Raw genomic sequence first — 22,500 nt, 5'->3', positions numbered from 1 at the left:
ACGCTGTGGACGAGGCAAGAGTGTTGGCGAGGGGGAGGTCGCGCCGCGCCCCCCCCAGTCACTACCCTCAGACGACGGTTGGCGGAGACCGTTGGAGGGAGGGAGGGAGGGAGGAGGGAGGGAGGGAGGGAGGGAGGGAGGGGAGGTGCGCTACGGTAGGCTGGGGTGGGTTGGGGTGGACTGGGGTGGGAGGAGAGGGGTTGGAGGATAGGAGAGGAAAGGGGAGGGGGTGATGGGTATCGTGCTTGGGCGGGAGAGGAGGGGAAAAAAGATCGGGGTGATGGGGAGAGGGAAATCGTGGGAAGAGGGAAGGGGGAGGGGAAGAGTCGTTGGGTTTGGGATGAGGGATTGTGGGGAGTGAAGTGGGAATATGGGGAGGCTGTTGGTGTAGAGGTGGAGGAGAGGCTGTCGGTGCGGCGGTGGGGAGATTGCTGGTGTAGGGGTGGGGAGAATATTGATGCGGGAAATGCAGGAAGGAGAGGGGAGGAGAGGAGAGGGGAGGAGTTTGAGTGAGGAGTGAGGCTGGGGCACGTTCCATGGGGAGGTGGGGTGACTGGTGGCACCTGGGGTGATGGGGGGGTGTTTACCGTCCCTGTGCAGCCGGATGCGTCAACGCATCTCCCCCATTATCCTCCCCGTCCCTCACCCATATACCTCCCCACGTCCCGTATCCTTCCCCTTCCCCCCACCATCTCCATTCTCCCCCCCCCCCCATTCCCCCTTCCCCATCTCCTCCTCCCATTACATAACAGTACCAGTCCTCTTCCCCAACCTTCTCTCTCTCTCTCTCTCTCTCTCTCTCTCTCTCTCTCTCTCTCTCTCTCTCTCTCTCCCTCTCTCTCTCTCTCTCTCTCAGGTTAACCTCCCCCCACTGACGCAACACCCCCAACATGCTGACCTTCACGCCCCAGCAACCATCTCCCCGCCCGTATGGATAATGGGAGATCTTCCATCAATCTCTCTTAAGAAAAAAAAAAAAAAAAATAGACATAAACACATTCCTAACAAAACAGATCCTGGGGGAGAAAAAGAGAAAATAAACATCCACGGAATCTCATTTTCTTTGCCAAACAGAATCAGGATAGAATCTATGTAACACACACACACACACACACACACACACACACACACACACACACACACACACACACACACACACACACCACAGGTGGGTTGTGGGTTTGACTTGGCTGGTTAATCCCTCTGAACCTCGACGGTATACGGCCGCCCTGGGGGCATGACGGGCGTGTAACCTGTGTGTGACCTGACCCCATGGCGAGAGCAGATCAGGAGATCAGGTCAAAGACCACGCCATCAATATACGTGAGCATTTCCACCACCGTCTTGTGTGTGTGTGTGTGTGTGTGTGTGTGTGTGTGTGTGTGTGTGTGTGTGTGTGTGTGTGTGTACGTGCGTACGAGACTCGAAGCAGGGCACTGGGGTGGGAGGTAGTGGTGATATGTGGTGGGTAGTGGTGATGATGTGGTGGTTAGTGGTTGTAGTGGTGGGTTAGTGGTTGTAGTGGTGGGTAGTGGTTGTAGTGGTGCGTTGTGGTGGTGATGTGGTGGGTAGTGGTGGTGGTGATGTGGTGGGTAATGGTGGTAAGTGGTGGTAATGTGGTGGTGGGTAGTGGTGGTGATGTGGTGGGAGGTAGTGGTGGTGATGTGGTGGGACGTAGTGGTGATGATGTGGTGGGAGGTAGTGGTGGTGATGTGGTGGGAGGTAGTGGTGGTGATGTGGTGGGAGGTAGTGGTGGTGATGTGGTGGGACGTAGTGGTGATGATGTGGTGGGAGGTAGTGGTGATGATGTGGTGGGAGGTAGTGGTGATGTGATGGGAGGAAGTGGTGATGGTGTGAAGGGTGGTGGTGGTAGTGATAGGGTGGGGAGAAGTGGTGATGTAGGGGTAGTGGTGGTGATGTGGTGGGTAGTGGTGGTGTGGCGGTGGTTCTTCAAACCATCCCCTGTGAATGCACCAGCCCCTCACTTATGCATTCCATTCCTCCGCCTCCCGCTATGCACTCCCCCACGCCACACGCCACCGACGGAGATGCACAGTTTTACGACGCCCATCACCTGGAGGTTGAGTGGCTGTCGCGTGCCATGCCTTGGCTCAGCGGCTGCGTGGCCTGTGGGGTAGGTGGTTAACAGGGGCGTTCATAATAGCCAGGGTAGAATGCACAAGACCCCGAGGAGAGGGAGGAGGGAGGAGGGAGGTGACTTGGTAGTGGAAGGGGTTGAGGAGCGGGCCGGCAGATGGCAGGGCGAGCGGCGCCTCTCGCAGGATTTCTCGTTAATTCAAAACGCATATTTCTATCAATCTCTCTCTCTCTCTCTCTCTCTCTCTCTCTCTCTCTCTCTCTCTCTCTCTCTCTCTCTCTCTCTCTCTCTCTCTCACACACACACACACACACATACATACATATCAAGAGGTTGTGTGGTGGAGGAGAGTGTTCAAAAGACATGGAGGCCCCCACGAGTGTAAAACTCCCTCCCCGTACAGTACAAGCATGTAATTACTCACACACACACATACATACATATATATATATATATATATATATATATATATATATATATATATATATATATATATATATATATATATATATATATATCGTGGACTCGGTCCCCTCCACTTCGTTTTCAAGCCTGGTCCAGCACGCAGTGTGTGCCACACTGAGAATCCTTACTTCAAACGTCCCATGTTTACGACAAGGATGACGTACGTTAATTATACGTGGTCCATTTCCCTGCGGGCGGGAGGACCCATTGCTTGCGGCAGGGAGCAGGTCCAAGCGTGGGGGAGGCGCTCGCACACAGATAAGAAATAATGAGCAAATGACGTCTTCATTGTCCATGATTAAGGAGGAGGAGGAAGAGGAGGAGGAGGAGGAAGTTAGGTGAAAGGAGAGGAAGAGCGTTATGGGAGAGGGCTGGATGAGAGGTGCTTGAGGGGGGGGGGGGCTACATGAGATGGCCTTGAGTAAGGAGGGGCTACATGACATTGGATGAGGGATGGGGCTAGATGAGAGGTGGCTGCTAGATAAGAAGTGGTTGAGGGATGGGGCTAGACGAGAGGTGATTGAGGGATGGGGCTAGACGAGAGGTGGTTGAGGGAGGTGGGGCTAGACGAGATGCGGTTGAGGGATGGAAGCTAGACGAGAGGTGGTTGAGGTGATAGGGCTAGACGAGAGGTGGTTGAGGGAGGTGGGAGCTGCATCATGTCCGGATCTTCTATCTCATTTCGTAGTCACTTCGGGTCAGCGGCAGGTCCTCCCAGGGAATGTCTATCGACGCAGAAGTTTGTGTACGTTGGGCCAGGCGAGCCAGGCTGTGTGTGTGTGTGTATGTGTGTGTGTGTGTGTGTGTGTGTGTGTGTGTGTGTGTGTGTATGTGCAGGGCCGCCTATGCGTGCGTGAGGAGGTGGGGAGAGGTGCACGCGAAGATGTGTGCGCGACACACTGATAGAACTCTGGTAAACGAATGTCAATCAGTGCAGCTTGGGGAGTGACGAGCTCCTTCCCTCTCCCCACAGAACCCTCCTTCCCTCCCCACAGAACCCCCCTTCCCTCTCCCCACAGTACCCCTCTTTCCTTTCCCCACACCCCACAGAACTCTCCTTCCCTCCCTCCCACTCTCCACTGAACCCCTCTTCCCTCTCCCCACACCCCACAGAACCCTCCTTCCCTCCCTCCCACTCTCCACTGAACCCTTCTTCCCTCTCCCCACAGAACCCTCCTCACCTCCCCAAAACCCAACAGCCCACTTCACCCTCCCCAGAACCCACCAGCCCACCTCACACCCCTCCCTAGAACCTACCCACCCACCTCACTCCTACGACCCAACTTTTCACTTCTGTCGCTTCCATATTCACTTTCTTTTTTCAAACAAAAAAAAAAAGTATTTGTGTGTTTCTCTGCCCCTCGTTTCCCCTCCCGACCTTCCCCCTCACCCTGTGATCGAACCCGCGACCATCCAGCCTACGTCGCCCCCCGCCCACGACCACCACACACCCCCGCCCCTATGCGTCGATGATGCCGACCGACGTTCCGTCCATGAAGGGGCTCATTCACACGTATCCTCCTCCGCCGGGAGCATACCCGCGCTGGGAGGGCTCTTCCCCACGGGGCGTGCTGGGTGGCTGGGTGACCCAACGAGTCCTGGGGGCGCCTTCAGGAAGCGCTGGCGTCTTCGAGAGAGAGAGAGAGAGAGAGAGAGAGAGAGAGAGAGAGAGAGAGAGAGAGAGAGAGAGAGAGAGAGAGAGAGTGGATGCCAGCAGCCTACACATGAGCCAGAATGTAAAACACAGCAACGCAGGCAAGGGAGAGGAACCTGACAGCCTCTGACATCTCAGAGAGAGAGAGAGAGAGAGAGAGAGAGAGAGAGAGAGAGAGAGAGAGAGAGAGAGAGAGAGAGAGCGGAAAGAGAGAGGGATTAAATGATGACCTTAAACGGGTAGGTCACACAGAAGATGGGTCACTCCCTCCCTAAGGGAAAGGGAAAGGGAGGAGGAGGAGGAGAGAGGGTGGGTCGCACTTCACCCCTGACCTTACTGCCCCCGAGGGAGTCGGGTACCTCCTTCCGTGGCGGTACCTCGCTCCACACACAGTACCCGCGTACCAACCCTCTCAGGTACTGCGTATACCACGACCTATCTACCTCCCGCGTACCGTGGTACCCCCCCTTGCAATGCTCTTTCCCTGCCACCACCTACCCCGCCCTGGCCATGTACCCTACACCCACGCCGAGCCTCACGAAAATCCTTCGCCCGCGTATATATAGAAAATAAAGTTATTCAAACTAAATATAAAACTCCCTCTTCTTGACGTGCTGCGCCAGCCGGCTATGCTGGAGCTTTTTATATTCAAGTGTAGCTCTTTGCTAATGGGGTTACGTGCGTAAATGTATGTATTCCCAAAGTGGTGAAATCCATTTTCTCTGCGTGTATGTGTGTGTGTGTGTGTGTGTGTGTGTGTGTGTGTGTGTGTGTGTGTGAAAGGGGATCTATGTGGCTGGCTTTTCGTGTGTATTTTTGTGTATGCGTGTAAAAGGGGCTTGTGTGGCTAATTCTGTGTGTGTGTGTGTGTGTGTGTGTGTGTGTGTGTGTGTGTGTGTGTGTGTGTGTGTGTTTAAAAGGAACTTGTATGGTTGATTTCGTGCGTGCGTGTGAAAGGGACTCGCGTGGTTGATTTCGTGCGTGTACGCGCGCGCGCGCCTGTGTGCGTGTGTGTGTGTGCGTATGTATGTATGTATGTATGTGTGTGTGTGTGTGTGTGTGTGTGTGTGTGTGTGTGTGTGTGTGTGTGTGTCTGCGCGCGCAAGTAACGACTGCCAATCAGTAAACTGTTTGCTCTTCTGTCAATTGCCATCGGGGTCATCACGCGAAGCGCTTTCATCACTCCAACGTGAATGGTTTTACCTCTGTACGGTTGAAAATCCTCGTCAACTCTTTGGATTAGTGTTTCTGTGACGCCCAGAGTGCGCTATCGTCCAAAGGCCCAGATAAAAGGCCGCTGCCCATAGATAGTCTACAGGAACTGGACACGACAAAGGCCTCTCGAGAAAGGGCCCTAACCACAGAGGGAGACTACACAAGACAAAGTCCCCCCCCCCCCCCCACAGAAAGGGCCCTAGCCACAGAGGGAGACTACACACAACAAAGGCCCCCAGCCCCCTCCACAGAAAGGGCCCCAGCCACAGAGGGAGGCTACACACGACAAAGGCCGCTCGGCAGACTTCCATCATTAGTTTCCATAACAAGAGAGTTTTTCTTCCTCACCTCTGAACTTTCACCAGAACCTCCATAATTCTTTTTCGTCCTTCATTATTATTCTCCTTGACTCCTTTTTTCCTCTTCCCTCCTTTTTCTATCCAAATCTTAACATCCCCCTTTTTTCAGTCCTCTTCTCCTCTTACGTACTGCCTCCTCAGTCACACCCTCCCTTCCCTCACTCTTTCATACCGTCTCTTATCTCACGTCTCTCTCTCTCTCTCTCTCTCTCTCTCTCTCTCTCTCTCTCTCTCTCTCTCTCCCTCTCTTCCTCTCCACCTGTTTATCCTCCCTTTCTCCCATCCCTCGCCCTGATGATCCCTGAAGCTGGGAGATCTGTCTTGATGAGAGGGACTTGGACGCGGCCGTGTTGTGGGTTCTGCGTTGCCTGGCAGATAAGGAGGCAACTCCTTGCATGATGCTTTCCTTGCACCAGAGTCATGCACCACTGCAAAATATGTCAAGCACACGATCCTTCTTCATAACCATCCTGTCTGTCCCCACCCGTGTAAACTTGGAATGTGAGACACAGGCACTGGCCCTCGAGTGGATAACCTCGTCGTAGACGCAAATTCACTATCCTGTCTCCATCTATGTAGGTTGGGAGTGTGGGGAGACCATCTTTCATATCCCGTCTCCATCTATGTAGGTTAGAAATGTGGGTAGAACATCCTTAACATCCCGTTTCCATCTATGTAACTTAGGTATGTACGTAGATCACCTTTGATATCTTGTCTCCATCAACCTAATTCAGGAATGTAGTTAGACCACCTTTATTACCATCTATCCATCTATGTAGATCAGGAGTTTAGGATTACTACAAACTTCCCCTCCAGCAGATAACCTCGTCATGGACCATCTTAACTATCCTGTCTCCATCTATATGTAGATAACATGGTCACAGATGACCATTTTTACTATCCTCTCTTCATCTATATCAATCAGAAATGAAAGACACCAATAATGCCCTCCAGCAGATAACCTAGTCATACACCATCATCTTCACTATCCTCTCTCAGTCTATGTAAAAAATTTAAGAATGTACGATATCATCAGTGCCTTCTAGTAGATAAACCCGTCACAGACCATCCAGTTTTCTATCACCTGTCATTCCCATGTATTTCATATCATCATCAGAACCCCTTTACCTCACGAGGAACATCATGACCTAAGCAATATCCAGAGAAAAAGGAAAAAAATATATGTCTTTCTCTTCCATTCTCAACCCTGTAAACACTATCCTTATGTATGTTCGACCTAACGCTTCTCGGAGTTCATTTGTTCTACGTGGTTTCCATACGTGCAAAGACCACGTAGGTCCCTCTACCTTCAGTTCTTATTCAGACGTAACCGAGGGTGGGTGCGTTGCTCTGCGCTCCTACTGCTTCTTTTTCTTGTATGATGTTTGGGTCCGACAGACTCACGGGTAGTAATAGTGTGCAAGATAAATAACCGATAAATAACAAATGGCCCACAGATCACTGTAATGCAGAGAAGCTCTTCGTCTGCTGGACAATGGACACGTCTAACATCATGTCCCTTACAGATAAATAGCTTTGATGTTATGTTGATAAGAGAAATAACGGTATATCTTCAAATCAATTTCCAATTATTCTTTTTTTTCCATTTACCATATCCACTTCTATTCTTCTTTATAGGTTAAATAAATTTCTTTTGTTTCACAAATTTTGGTCATCAGAATTCTCTTCTTCTTTTAATTTCCCTGTTGAGTCGGTGGGACACCAGGATAGTAAAATCCTTCCAAATTACTGACGTTAGTGGGTTGGGTTACGGCCGTAACACCCGAGATAGAGAATATTTTTTACACAAAGTGGGAAAAAAGGGGAAAAAAAAATCCCTTCTCACCAGAATATATATATATATATATATATATATATATATATATATATATATATATATATATATATATATATTCTCCTGTGAGTCCACGGAGAAAATGACGTCCTAGCTACGTCTCTTACGTCTCTTCGTTGTATATCAACTGACTGTTATATTTCTCTCTTGTGTCTCCCCTGACGATGTGATTATTACTCGAAAGTGCACTTGGGAACTTATCCTGTTACATTTTCCCCGTGGACTTATCGGCATATACTTGATCACGTAAAATTGTGGTCCTTTCCAGTATACACACACACACACACACACACACACATATATATATATATATATATATATATATATATATATATATATATATATATATATATATATATATTCATTTATTTATTTCATTTATCTATTACACTTAGTCGCTGTCTCCCGCGTTAGCGAGGTAGCGCAAGGAAGCAGAGGAAAGAATGGCCCAACCCATTTACATACACATGTCTATACATTAACGACCACACACGCACATATACATACCTATACATTTCAACGTATGCATACACAGACATATACATATACAAACATGTACATATTCATACTTGCTGCCTTCATCCATTCCCGCCGCGACCCCGCCACACACACACACACACACACACACATATATATATATATATATATATATATATATATATATATATATATATATATATATATATTATATATATAAGTAAAGACATGGTACATATGCAAGGTTAAGAAGGGAAGTAAGACGGATGTAAAAAAAAAAAAAAACCTCTTTACCCATAACACATAATTTATCATAAAATCACAAATAGTAATCACATACGTGGAAATCTCCACATGAAATTCTCCAACCATCAATGTAAAAAATAATAACAAATGGGTTTTATACTTCAGTACCTCCGTATGCAAATACATGTATAATATTGATGCAAAAGAAAAAATAAATCACACTATAGGTACTTACCTTCTCCTCGACTGAAATTTGTTATAAAGAGCTTACAACAGCGTAGCCTCACACACACACCCACACTATCCTACCTTCAAACTCAAAATATACTCACACGTCGAACTGAAATCGCAATCTGACATGCTCATTGAAACACGATATGAACAGTTCAACGGTACATACCACATACCTCTAATACCAAAATGCAGTTGATGAAGGAAAAACATACCTTCACATCTCATGAATACATCAATTCATACACTACCAAACATTGTACAAATGTTACAAGGACATTAACATACACATATAGTATATGTAATAAGGTTAAAATACGTAGAGGATTATGCTACATTAATATAAAATCTGTACTATATATAAGAGAATACATATATATATATGTATATATATAACACTCGAGAGTACATCATGGATGCAGATTACACACATCAACGCCACACGATAGAATTTCAACGCCACACAATCAAAAATTATTCCACGCCATACGTTTTAAAATTCCAACGCCACCACACATTAGAGGGAAGAAAGTCGTATCAGACACGCACCTGGACACGTGTTACGGAAGGGGATTAATGTACACTGACCATCCAGTTATATGTTACTTTCCCAGCCAGTGTCACGTTACTTCCCGTTACCGGAGGAAGGTAACGAGAGTCAGAATGAGGGTTACAAGATCCTGAGAACATACAGGGAATCAAACCAAACCCGGAAGACACAATATAAACACAACAGTTAAATCCAGCACAAAAACACAGTTATGGAAATTCGGGAAGTGGATGTTGGAGTGGAAGCTGGCATTTCCAGAAGACGATTAATGAGACACAAACGTACGAAATCAAAAAGAAAATGACAATGAAGCACAGCAACGAAGAAAATGAAATGCTGTCACGTTAAAAAAAGAAAACGTTTGTTAAACAGAAAAACGTTGTTGCAAAAAAAAAAAAAAAAACATTCCAGCTGGACGTTACTAACACACATCAAAAAGTTGGAAAACGAGATATAAAGTTAAACAATAACGGAGGGAAAGAAAACGAACACCTGGTATGGAAAATAACGCATGCAGTGAAGAAAAGTTAAAACAATTATAACCGTTTGAAAAAAAAACCGTCGAAGTCATTAAAACCGTTAAAGATATTAAAGAAGGTATAAAGGAAGGGATGGTCGGGCCAGACCTCCAAAACCAAAGGGGAAAAAAAAATCAAACAGGAATACAATGGAGAGGTGTAATTATTGTTGAAGTTATTCTTGCTTTTGTTACAAGAAGAAAAGTCTAGAAGAATTCAGGGTCGGGGTTACCAATGGCCTTTCCACTTACTGTTTGAAGACAAAGACCATTGGAAAAAGGTTCTGTATTAAATCCGACAGAGTTTCAGGGATCAGTTAGAGACCCGATTTGAGGGATTCTATAGAAGAATCATAAAGTTCGGAATATCAACTCCTTTAGAACGGTCTCTATGGAAGGTCCCACACAAGAAAAAAAAAAGACATCCAACAGACCGGGTTCGACACACATATACTTCAACCAAAGAGATTCCAAAGGTCTTCACCAAGACACACTTCGACTCGAAGACTCTCCATGAGAAAGGTTCTGGTAGCTTAAGGTCATCAAAGAAGAATCCACAGAAGAGGTTCACTATGAAAGCCTCCATGAGATTCATCAAGTCCAGATGCTTTTACTGAGCCTCAGCGATAGTCTAAAATATCACTGAGGACAGGAAGACATAGACGGAGAGAAACAGTAAAAAAGTGAAACAGTGATGGAATGACGGCGGGTATTTTGCATAACTACCACAAAGTGATGCATGTCTGTTTCCCTTCCTCATTCCAAAGGTTCTCCCAAGTGATCTATGAAACTTAAACGTCAAATCCCACTCAAGGAAATCCCCTCTAGCAGCTGATACAGAAGGGAGAGAGAGAGAGAGAGAGAGAGAGAGAGAGAGAGATTTCTCTCTATGATCGTTCCAGTGACAACTCGTCAGTGAGCAGACAATAATATACAACGGGAGAAAAGAAGATTAAAAAATAAAATAGAAGAGAAGAGAATAGAATACAAGAGTTACCAGATCAAAAAAGCGCTAGAGAGAGAAAAAGAGAGGAGTGAGGACATACCCCTCCCCCCCAGAAATTGAGGAAATGAGGGTGTGGAGAAAAGTGAGGGGAACCTGAAGGGGGGGGGGGGGAAGACCAGACATGGGGTTCCTTCCCCCTCCTCGTCCCCCCGCCGCCGCCGCCACCACCTGGGTCAAAGAGGACCCCCCCCCCCCCCCTCCTCCCCGGCTCCATCCTTTCCGGTCACGGGTCATGGCCGGTCCCCCGACTTGACCCCAAGACGGTGTAAAGAAGCCAATCTGAGGGGAAACAACAAGCCATTCTGAGGGGAAACAACCGGTTCAAGCTGTGGACTCCCATGGTCTATTGAACGACAGGAGAGAGAGAGAGAGAGAGAGAGAGAGAGAGAGAGAGAGAGAGAGAGAGAGAGAGAGAGAGAGAGAGAGAGAGAGAGAAACCACAACCCTACTGAAAAAAAAGAGAGAAAAAACATGGAAAGAAGAAGAACCGGCCAGAACGCTACAGAAAATGTAAAACTCGGGCAGAAAGAATCGCCTGCAGAAAATGGGAAGAGGGTCCACGTGAAACAGGAAATGAACTACTGACACTGTTACAGAATCACGGTACGAGAGACGATGTTTTCCGTGCACTAAGTTACTACATCCGGGGACAGACACCAACGCCTGGGCGGAGCTGGTCCTTTCTGAGCTCCTCTCCAGACGAAGAGCCAGGCGTTGAGCATCCAGATCTCAGGCTGGTGCTGCAGAAGAAAGGGGGTAGTGGTGGAGGTGGTTGGTTGAGAGAGAGAGAGATAGATAGATAGATAGATAGATAGAGAGAGAGAGAGAGAGAGAGAGAGAGAGAGAGAGAGAGAGAGAGAGAGAGAGAGAGAGAGAGAGAGAGAGAGAGAGAGAGACTCCACCGTCAGTGTGTTACGAGAGGGAGGGGGGGGGGGGGAGGAGGAGAAAAGTGGAGAATCCATGTCATTTATGGACTTGTACTGAGGAAGAAAACGGAGGGAAAACAAAAATAATAACAACAACAAAAAAAAGATGCATTTCAAAAAAACACTTGAAGTCATAGCTCAAGTTCCGATCATCTCCAAGGCCATTCTTACGGCCTGGTCGACACTCGTTGGTGTTAATTGATAAATAATGAGGAACTGGCAGTCTTAAAATGATAAATAATGGGGAAACTGGTAGTCTCAAAACCATTCTTAGGCGACGCCTTTTGTGTTACGATGGGAGAGAAATGTCAACAAAATAACCAAGGGATCAATCAGGTCCATGCATGGGTCACCACACTGCCAGTTGCGGACGCCTTCTCCTTCTCAGGGAGGGAGGGACGCAGGAGGACCCGTAGGATGTTGTGCCACAGGACCCAAGAGTGATGTGCCACAGGACCCGTAGGGTGTGGCACAGGAACTGTAGGATGTGGCACAGGACACCCGTAGGATGTGCCACAAGACATCCATAGGGAAGTGGCCACAGGACCCACGAGGGATGTGCACAGGACCCACGAGGGATGTGGCACAGGACCCACGAGGGATGTGGCACAGGACCCACGAGGGATGTACCACGGGTCCCCTGCCCCAGCCGCAAGGACCCCTCACCTATTGAGGTGCGGCAGAGGATCCTGGTACTCGTAGTCTGCTGCCATGGCGGAGGAGTTCCTACAGTTTGTGGACAACAAGAGATGTGTGAATATTGATGCTTCCTGTGGATGGGGAGTCGGGAAAGGGGTGAGGGTTCTGGAAGGAGCAAGGGTTGGGTGAGAGGAGGAAAAATAGGTGTGGTGTACGGGTGAGGGCTTCGGGGGGAGCAGGGTTGGGTGAGAGGAAAGGGCGTGGTCTTGGAAGGCGCAAGGGTTGGGTGAGAGGAGAAAAAGAGGTGAGGTCTAGGGGAGAGAGAGAGAGAGAGAGAGAGAGAGAGAGAGAGAGAGAGAGAGAGAGAGAGAGAGAGAGAGAGAGAGAGAGAGAGAGAGAGAGAGAGAAAGAAGGATAGTGGAGGAGCTGGACAGAGGGAGTGAGAGGGGTAGAAAAATACAAAGGAGGGGCAGGACACAGGGAAGATGAGGGGGGAAAGACAGGACAGAGGAAGGGAGAGGAGAAAGGCAGGACAGCGGGAGGAAGAAGAGAGGGAAAAGACAAAAAGGTAAAGGGGATGGAGAGAGAAAGGATAAGAACGAGGAAGAGAGAAGAGTAATATGGAGACATCTGAGGAAGGAGGATAAGGACCAAGGCTTCGGACTTGACTTTGAAGAAGAGGTTCATTACATTACATCATCCATCGAAAAATGGAATCAAGACAAATTAATGATTACAAACAAATGTTATCCTAACAAAAAAGCACTAAGTACATCACTCCACTTGACAAGAGCGGTGTTGGCAGGAAGGAGCCTTCAGTTACCTAAATCATGGAGTAAAGAAAACAGTTAAAAAAAAAAAAGTTAAAACGGTTGAAGACGTTAAAACCGTTGAAGTCGTTAAAACCGTTAAAGACTTTAAAATCGTTAAAGACGATTAAGTCGTTTTCAGGAGCAGGAAGACTGAAGGAGTGAACCCTACAGTTGCAGGAGGTCACTGACCTCCTCCGTCCATGGCGTCACCAGTGTGACTTGGGCAAATACCTTGTCTATCATCATTCCAAAATATTTTTTTCTTTCCCTTTGGCCACTTTTTTTTTTTTTTTTACAGCGCGCACCACTTACTGGCCTCCCAGTCTCAAGGTCTAATCTTATCCACTGGTAATTCCTACATCCCATTTCTCCACTTGAGCCCACCTGTCACCCACTGTACGCTCTATACTGGCCTCCACCTACCACCTTAGATAGGTGCTCTTCATCCATAACCCTCAGTGAAATGCTTAGCTCTATGTACATCTAGACAATAAACATTCTAAAACTAAGAACTCTATCTAACCTTCTCCCTTGTGAGGGTCTTCTGAGACAAACCTCAATTTCCTTCCACCTCACAATCTGGCTCCACTTCATTTCCCTCCCACCTCACACAATCTGGCTCCACTTCATTTCCCTCCCACCTCACACAATCTGGCTCCACTTCATTTCCCTCCCACCTCACACAATCTGGCTCCACTTCATTTCCCTCCCACCTCACACAATCTGGCTCCACTTCATTTCCCTCCCACCTCACACAATCTGGCTCCACTTCATTTCCCTCCCACCTCACACAATCTGGCTCCACTTCATTTTCCTCCCACCTCACACAGTCTGGCTCCACGTCATTTCCCTCCCACCTCACACAATCTGGCTCCACGTCATTTCCCTCCCACCTCAGACAATCTGGCTCCACTTCATTTTCCTCCCACCTCAGACAATCTGGCTCCACTTCATTTCCCTCCCACCTCACACAATCTGGCTCCACTCCATTTCCCTCCCACCTCACACAATCTGGCTCCACGGTGAGTGTGACGACTGATTCATTCACCACACATTCACACACGCCCAAATGGACCGGGGCCCGGAGCGAACGCTCGCTCCTCCCGAGAGCCTCCAAGCATGCTGGCCCTCCCTTCGATACTTAAAGGTGTGGAGACAATCGGTGTCTGGGGGAAGATGAGGGAGGGAGGGGCTTCTCCACGCTCCTGCCCCCTTGAACGTGGAGGGCGAAGACCTACATTTTTTGGACCATGACGGAGGGGGATAGATAGGCGAGGGACTATCCTTCAAAACGCCTTAGACTATCCCCGAGTCCTACTTAGATCGTTGGAACGAGGGGATGACAACGAGTATGGCATAAACTTAAAAGTCATACTCTTGATTCTCAAGACTCGACTCATGCTAACCCACTCGACACACTGACCTAGTGTGTAAGCGCTCACAACACACTAGTTATGCTAAAACTTATGTCCCTTCCCAGATTCACACTACACTGACACATAAGAGATTCCATAATCCTATTCCTGAAATATGCATCATTCATATACAGGACCACACAATGCTGCTTATGTATCCGGCTTGAGGCACTAGGTACTGTAGGAAATACATCACTGTATGAGGGATACAATGCCTCACCTCTATCACAAGAACCGGCACGAGATGATCATATATATATATATATATATATATATATTATATATATATAGATATATATATATATATATATATACATATAACACGAGATATAGATACCTTTAAATCAACATCATATAATGGACATGATATGAACAAAAGAAACAAAAGAAATCAGTAACTGGGTTGACAACATCAGTATAGCATCAACATTCACACAAGTGACTCATCCAATTTCCACAAAACAAGGTGCAAATAGGACTCTTAACTGGACTTGGGGAGGGAAGGGGATATAACAGTAATAGGAGTATGCTACGAAAATGGGAACGTATCACTCTAATGGATATCCATAAAATGGGGTATGTCAAAGACACTAAAATAAGGATATGTTACAGAGACAGGAGTATACCACTGAAATAGGAATATATCAACTCAAATCAGAATATATTATTGAAATCGGGGTATATTATACTAGGATACACCGACATGCCATACGAACCAAACCAGTCAAAACGGAAAAAGGAAACGGAAAAATTCATATAATAGCAGTGGCCTCGACGCCAGTAGACACGACGGTCCACAGACGTGAGAAGAGAGGAAGGAAATAATACCATGGGGAATATGCAGTTCGGCAACAGGTTGGAGAACCACAATGCCTCGGAAACTAACAGGACGAGGAAGACTAATTTTGTGGTTCCTTTCGCAAGTTCACGCCAGACTCGACAATTCAAAAAAAAAAAAAAAAAAAATAAGTATTTATTTTTTTGGAAATTGCTGATAGGAAGAGGAAATGAGCAGGTGAAGTGAATGGTACGGTTTTGAGTGAAGACATTACCTAGAATTTTTTTCTGTCAATACTACCACTTACCCTATGAAAAAAATGTATATACATTCAAGTACGGTATGTATGTATATATGTATGTAACTTGAATGTATATATGTATGAATTTTGTATGCATGTAATGTATCTTGTATGTATATATGTATGTATGTATGTATGTATGTATGTATGTATGTATGTATGTATCTTGCATGTCTGTATGTATGTAAGTATGCATGAATCTTGCATGTATGTATGTATGTATGGATGGATGTATACGTTTACAATCAGACTCCAAATAATGAAAAAGAAAAAAAAAACGCGATGGGAGGGAAAACAATGCACACACACACTAATGTATCATTCAGCACCAAAGGCGAATCATATAAAAGAAAAACGGGAGTTCAAAAGAATGAAAAGAGAGAGAGAGAGAGAGAGAGAGAGAGAGAGAGAGAGAGAGAGAGAGAGAGAGAGAGAGAGAGAGAGAGAGAGAGAGAGAGTCTAACCAATGGAGGCATTTTCGTTACTGTGTCTTCGCTTCTCTCATCATGCAGTACTGAACACCCTTGCAGGGGAGGTGGGGGTAAGGAGGAAGGGGAGGGGGTAATTTCGGGAAGGAGGGGAAGGAGGACTTCGGGGGAGGAGGAGTGGGTAGAGGGATGAGGGGAAGGAGGGGACGTTAATGGACTTTTTTTCGTTGGGGAAAAAATATATATATACGAGTTATGTTCCTCAGACAGTCTTTTGTGTCTGGTGGTCGTAAAGATGCCTCTTTATCTACATGTATAACTTCAGTACCTGGGTTAACATATATATATATATATATATATATATATATATATATATATATATATATATATATATATATATATATATATATATATATCTTTCTTTCTTTCTTTCATACTATTCGCCATTTCTCGCATTAGCGAGGTAGCGTTAAAAACAGAGGACTGGGCCTTTGAGGAAATATCCTCACCTGGCCCCCTTCTCTGTTCCTTCTTTTGTGTGTGTGTGTGTGTGTGTGTGTGTGTGTGTGTGTGTGTGTGTGTGTCCTTCCCTCACGGCCAGCATATCTCAACCTCACAGTCCTGCCTCACAAGCTTTCGAAGCCATGAGAGCTGGATGGCTTTTCGTGTGGGCCACCTCCTCCTCCCGCCTGGGCCCTTCGCCTCCTCGCTCAGCCCCTCCTAACTCCAGGGGTCACGTCTGTGTCCTCTTTCGTTCCTTCCTTTGGCTTAAAGTTCTTGCCTTAAACACCTTTCTGCGTCCGTGCGCGGGAGCGTATATCTATCGCGTTGATAATGACGACTGACCAAATGGATACCCTCATTTGATCCCATCCAGATGACGTCTTTTGTGTGGGGATTTCCGACATCGATCACAGCTTACATGTTCCCATTTAGCCCACTTCGCTTTTAAAAAGTCCACCATTTCGTCAGCGCCTGGGTCCTAGTAAGTCGTCTACTCTGAAAATGCCACACAATCTCCCAGAATCTCTACAATCAGTGCGAGGTATTCTTCCACATACATACTTCCGCTTACATACGATTTAAATTCGTGTGTTTTATATTCATGGTCACACACAGACGACCCAGACTTGGGCCAATGAGCACTCCCTGTGGTCTATACTTTCCACGTCAACTTTCCCCCCGTGTACTTTCCCACGTACTCAAAGTCTACTCTGTACTGTACATACCGATAGATTCTTTCTCTGAACCCAGACACCTCCTCAATAGAAAGCCGTCGGCAAATTCATTCATCTTGGGAATCATTTCATTCAACATGCCATCGATGTAAAGGGAAAAACAACAGATGGCACGGTGACCCTCGAAACCCAGTCGATCTGTACCTGAGGTATACGGTAACTTGCCTGTGACACTTGCATTGTACGTGGCTCTCGTGTACATGTGACACTTACATCATACGTGGCTCTCGTGTACATGTGACACATGAAGTCTTTTCAAGTGGTGACTTCCGTAGTTCTTTCTTTCTTTTCTCTCTTTCTTTTTAGCATAGGTGACGGCCACAGTCTGGTGTGTTTTCATCTTTAACCCTTGTTGTAACTGTAGAACTGCTTGAGTTCGTATCATACATCTGCTTGAGTTCGGACTTGTACATCTGCCTGTGGCTCATACTTATACACCTGCTTGGGCTTATACACATGTACCTGCCTTTACTTTCATGAATAGTTGGAATGAGCACACACACATGACAGCTTGTCTTTATCCCCTTGACACGTCAGTACACACTTTGTATGCTTCAGAACATATATACATAAGAGCTTCATATCTTCAGTAAACACATGATGGTATGGTTCTAGTTCCTCTGGTACTTCGTCTCCCTGATGGTCCATTTTACGTATGTCTTCTGTTCGCTTCCACTCTCGTGACTTTCGATTAACTTGAAGCACTTTCTTCTCTTTCTCTCCTGGTCTTCTATCTTCATCAATTTCCTCCAAGAACGAAGCATTAAAGACCCCTCGATATTCTCACAATGTACGGTCCATCCATCCATCCGTCTCTCTAACCTATGCTTTGCTATCCTTTCCTCCACTGCATTTAAGGGGACTGAATTCTTTTTAAGTAGTGTTAAGGCCACACCACCTCGCCTGAGCCTTGGGTCTGTGTATCTTGTAACTCTTCTGCTGATAAACGTCCTATTATAATACAATCGGGTCAGATTCTCCTATTATATCTGATAAACGTCCTATTATGATACAATAGGGTCAGATCCTCCTATTACATAAACATCCTTCTTTTCCGTATTGCACGGCTGGGATGGAGCCGTTCTTGTAGTGGTTCGTACCAATCCGGATGGACTCAGCGCGGTTGTGGTGCCGAACTGCACCTCTGTGACGAGGGATCTCAGGTGGAATGAGGTGACGGTGGCGGGAAATGGTGCCGTAGTTTCTTTCCCAGCGATTGTACGAGGTACAGACGATATCTGGAGAGAATCAGAGGAGGGGCGAAGTGACTGAACGCCTCTTGATATTTGACGTAAGAGGGACATCTTGCATGCTCTCTTCTGCCCCTTTTCTGCCAGCCCCTGATGTGTGGTGGATGAGGAGGAAGAAGAGGAGGAGGGGAGAGGCATAGGTGAGCTTGGGAGACGATGAATGTTGTGCAGATGTTCTTGAATCTAGGCACAAGGAAGTGAGAGTATCTCTCAAGTCGACCAATGCCTCCTGGTGAGCACCTGGAGAAATCTTAGGGGCGTCTCCTACTCCCACAGCCCAGGCTGGGGCCAAAGGCCTGCTAGGGGTTGAGGGTCATCGGACGACCAAGCTGTTGGAACCCCGCGGCCCGCAGGCCCACACAGCCGGCCCGGCCCGGCCCGCCGCTCCCCTAGAGCCTGTAGACATGATGGACTGGGAGACCTGATGGGGGCGCTGGCGTATGGACGTGTGTTGGCGTTCAATCAGACGCACCAGCAACCCCGCCTCCTTCAGGCTCGTTCACGTGCCAGTCAGTCAAGGGTTTAAGAACACAGTCATTTAAGTCAGTGTTACGCCACCAGGACTCGTGGACTGGGTACCACCTCACTCTCCAACACCACCACTCGGCCATCTCATCTCCAACACCACCACCACCACCATCCGGTGTGGCGGCTTCCCTCCACACTCCAACATTCAAGATTCTTAACCCTCCAACATCGACCCTTGTCCTTCTGACCCTCCAACACAGGCAGGGGCTTTTAAATCTCATGCATGCACGCATTCTCCAACATCATCTTACATCTCCATCATTCTCCAACGTTATTACACAGTTCTCCTCCAATCCCCACCAATCACAACTCCTTATTCCCCCGTAAGCCAAAGTTTAATACAAGTCTAATTCCACATCAAAAATCCCTTCTCCAACATCGCGTTAAGCCATCTCCAACATCATCGTCCTCCCATCGAACAGATCTTACCCCCCATCAATGTCTACCCCACGCCAACACTTCGTCGTTTCACCATATTCCACATCAACACTCATCCTCCCCCTCCCCACCACCAAAATCATCCCCTCCAACATCATCACCAACACTACAGCAACCAACCTCTCCCACCAACACTGACCTTTGCCACTAAATGATGATGATGACGAAAAAAAAAACCCCTTTCGCCACAGATCTCCAACAAACAGGACCTTCGCCAACATCTCCAACACCACTAAACCACCATCATCAACACCAACTCACGTCTATGCTTCCCCTTCCCTTCCCCTCCCCCAAATCACTCCCGGTGATGACGTCACACTAACACTCCCCCCCCAACTGCCCCTCCCATCCCATTCCTTCATCCCCCCCCCCATCCCCCTCCCCCCTTCGTGGCTAAACTCCTTTTACGGTCATGGACGACGGGGGACATCGAACGACGATTTTTATGAAACGTTCAACCATCGACCCGTATCAATACACAAAAAATACGCATCTCGTCCACAAAATAGAAAAAAAAGAAGTAACGTTTTTAACCGAATCTTATTCTCGTCACACTATATAACGCTGATATCCGGATACGGCGATGAAAGATGTTCGGATGAGAGAGTGGATAACGGTGCGGCTGGATGGGCCGGTGTGATTTTTAAATGAACGTAATTTATGGGTTTGTGAGTCATCGCTGAGAGAGGCTGGTGGTGTGGGGGATGGGGGATGGGTGTGGGAATAGGTCAGGAGAAAGGGGGAGGGAGGTAAGGGGGAGAGGGAGGTCGTTGGGGTAACGAGCGGGGTGTGTGTGGGTGTGTGTGTGTTGATGATGGGGGTGAGTGGGAGGGGGGGAGAGATGGGTGTGGGAATGGGTGAGTAATTGGGGGTTGGGGTATGGGGGTCGTTGGGGAACGAGCGGTGTGGGTGGGTGTTGGTGATGGGAGTGAAAGGAGGAGGAGGAGGAGGAGGAGGAGGAGGAGGAGGAGGAGGAGGAGGAGAAGGAATAGGAAGTAGGGGTGATTGGGGAGCCATCTTTCGCCCACGGGGAGAGTATTATCGCTTCTGCCTGTCTACCTACGTCCCTATAGCTCTCTCTATAAGTCTACTCGAACTCCCCATCTAACAGACCGTCTGTCAATCTATTCTGCTCTGTCTGTCTTTCTCCATCAAGCCACCCGCATCTCTGTCAGTCTAACTGGAGCAGCCATTCCAGCATCGAAGTCCAGGTTGACTGCTGTGTCGCTCTTCCAGCATCGAAGTCCAGGTTGACCGCCGTGTCGCTCTTCCAGCATCGAAGTCCAGGTTGGCTGTTGAGTCGCTCTTCCAGCATCGAAGTCCAGGTTGACTGCCGTGTCGCTCTTCCAGCATCGAAGTCCAGGTTGGCTGTTGTGTCGCTCTTCCAGCATCGAAGTCCAGGTTGGTTGTTGTGTCGCTCTTCCAGCATCGAAGTCCAGGTCGACTGTTGTGTCGCTCTTCCAGCATCGAAGTCCAGGTTGGTTGTTGTGTCGCTCTTCCAGCATCGAAGTCCAGGTTGACTACTGTGTCGCTCTTCCAGCATCGAAGTCCAGGTCGACTGCCGTGTCGCTCTTCCAGCATCGAAGTCCAGGTCGACTGTTGTGTCGCTCTTCCAGCATCGAAGTCCAGGTTGGTTGTTGTGTCGCTCTTCCAGCATCGAAGTCCAGGTCGACTGTTGTGTCGCTCTTCCAGCATCGAAGTCCAGGTTGGTTGTTGAGTCGCTCTTCCAGCATCGAAGTCCAGGTTGGCTGATGTGTCGCTCTTCCAGCATCGAAGTCCAGGTTGGCTGCTGTGTCGCTCTTCCAGCATCGAAGTCCAGGTTGGCTGTTGAGTCGCTCTTCCAGCATCGCAGTCCAGGTTGACTGCCGTGTCGCTCTTCCAGCATCGAAGTCCAGGTTGGTTGTTGTGTCGCTCTTCCAGCATCGAAGTCCAGGTTGGCTCCCGTTCCAGCTTTCCAGTATCGAACTCCAGATTCGCTGCCGCACGGGTGTTCCAGGATGAGAGCTGGGGTTGGCTTCCAGGGGATGTCTGCTACACAGGTCTTCCAGTTAAGAGTTGGATTCTGCATCGCTCCTTCCAGCAGCGTCCATGCCCTTCGAAGTGTTTCCCCCCTTGAGTGTACACATGACCTACCTCGACCTCCCACGCCCTCTCCCTCCTGCAGGAATACGATGGGGCTGGCTTGGACCCTGGGGGTCTGAGGGATCATTATATATAGATCCTCACCATCCTCTCTCTCTCTCTCTCTCTCTCTCTCTCTCTCTCTCTCTCTCTCCTGCCTGCCTGTCAAACCCACAGCAGTGGCTTCCCAGCCATCTCTTCATTAAAACAAAACAAAAAAAAAAAAAAAAAAAATAGACGGTCAGCCACCTACCCGCAGACCCAGTTCTCCTTCCGACATCCTGTGGTCACGTGATCGCTGACCACTGACAGACCCCCCCCCCCCCCCCCCCCCCCCCCCCCCCCCCCCCCCCCCCCCCCCCCCCCCCCCCCCCCCCCCCCGGCTGAAATCCATCCTTCGTCATCCACAAAGAGAAAACAAATACACAAAATCTAAAAATAAATGATTTTTTTTTTTAATCCTGAACACACGAACGAAAAACTTTGAATTCTGTTTCATATTCTTACGTCTGATGCGGAAATTTTCAATATATCTTCTTTTCAATATGTCTTTCTATTAGTAAGCCTCACACGGAAATAACCAGTATATCTTTATATCATTAAATTTTTCAAACTGTTTGCCTTAGGCTACTGAAAACGTGTATGGCATTATAATCATGCTAAACACATTAAGAAAATGTTCGTTTATTCTATCGATTATATTTTCTTTAATGGTGGTTATAACATAACAAGCTTTTTAACGACTCTTGCAGCTGAAAGGCCTGAAGCGCAGATAACGACTGACGACCTTAACGACTCTGGCAGTTAATGGGTAGTTAGCCCCAAGGGTCAACCACACTGTTCAATCGAAGACAATTACATTGACAGAGGAAAAAAAAAATTCTTTAATTAATCTATTTATCTTTTATTTATCTGCTGGCTCTTGTTTTTCCCTCGCATTATTCAAACAAAAA

The 22,500-nt window shown here is 47.5% G+C and overlaps 1 protein-coding gene across 10 annotated transcripts in view; it reads right to left on the bottom strand.

Annotated features, from left to right (window-relative positions):
• Window positions 1-22,500, bottom strand: part of Smyd4-3 (SET and MYND domain containing, class 4, member 3) — a 250,354-nt gene that overhangs the window by 101,868 nt on the left and 125,986 nt on the right. For 3 of the 10 annotated variants that reach the window (XM_071664600.1, XM_071664601.1, XM_071664603.1), the window contains exon 2: window positions 12,266-12,325. The exons of the other annotated variants lie outside the window; for them this stretch is intronic. In XM_071664600.1, coding sequence (XP_071520701.1) covers window positions 12,266-12,312 — 47 coding nt within the window. In that variant the 5' untranslated portion in view covers window positions 12,313-12,325. The remainder of the gene's footprint in view (window positions 1-12,265; window positions 12,326-22,500) is intronic. 10 annotated transcript variants of the gene reach the window in all.

Source organism: Panulirus ornatus, chromosome 9, assembly GCF_036320965.1.
Source record: "Panulirus ornatus isolate Po-2019 chromosome 9, ASM3632096v1, whole genome shotgun sequence".
Taxonomy (NCBI): Eukaryota; Metazoa; Arthropoda; class Malacostraca; order Decapoda; family Palinuridae; genus Panulirus; species Panulirus ornatus.
The sequence above is the reverse complement of the archived record's forward strand: the minus strand, read 5'-3'. Positions and strand labels throughout refer to the sequence as shown.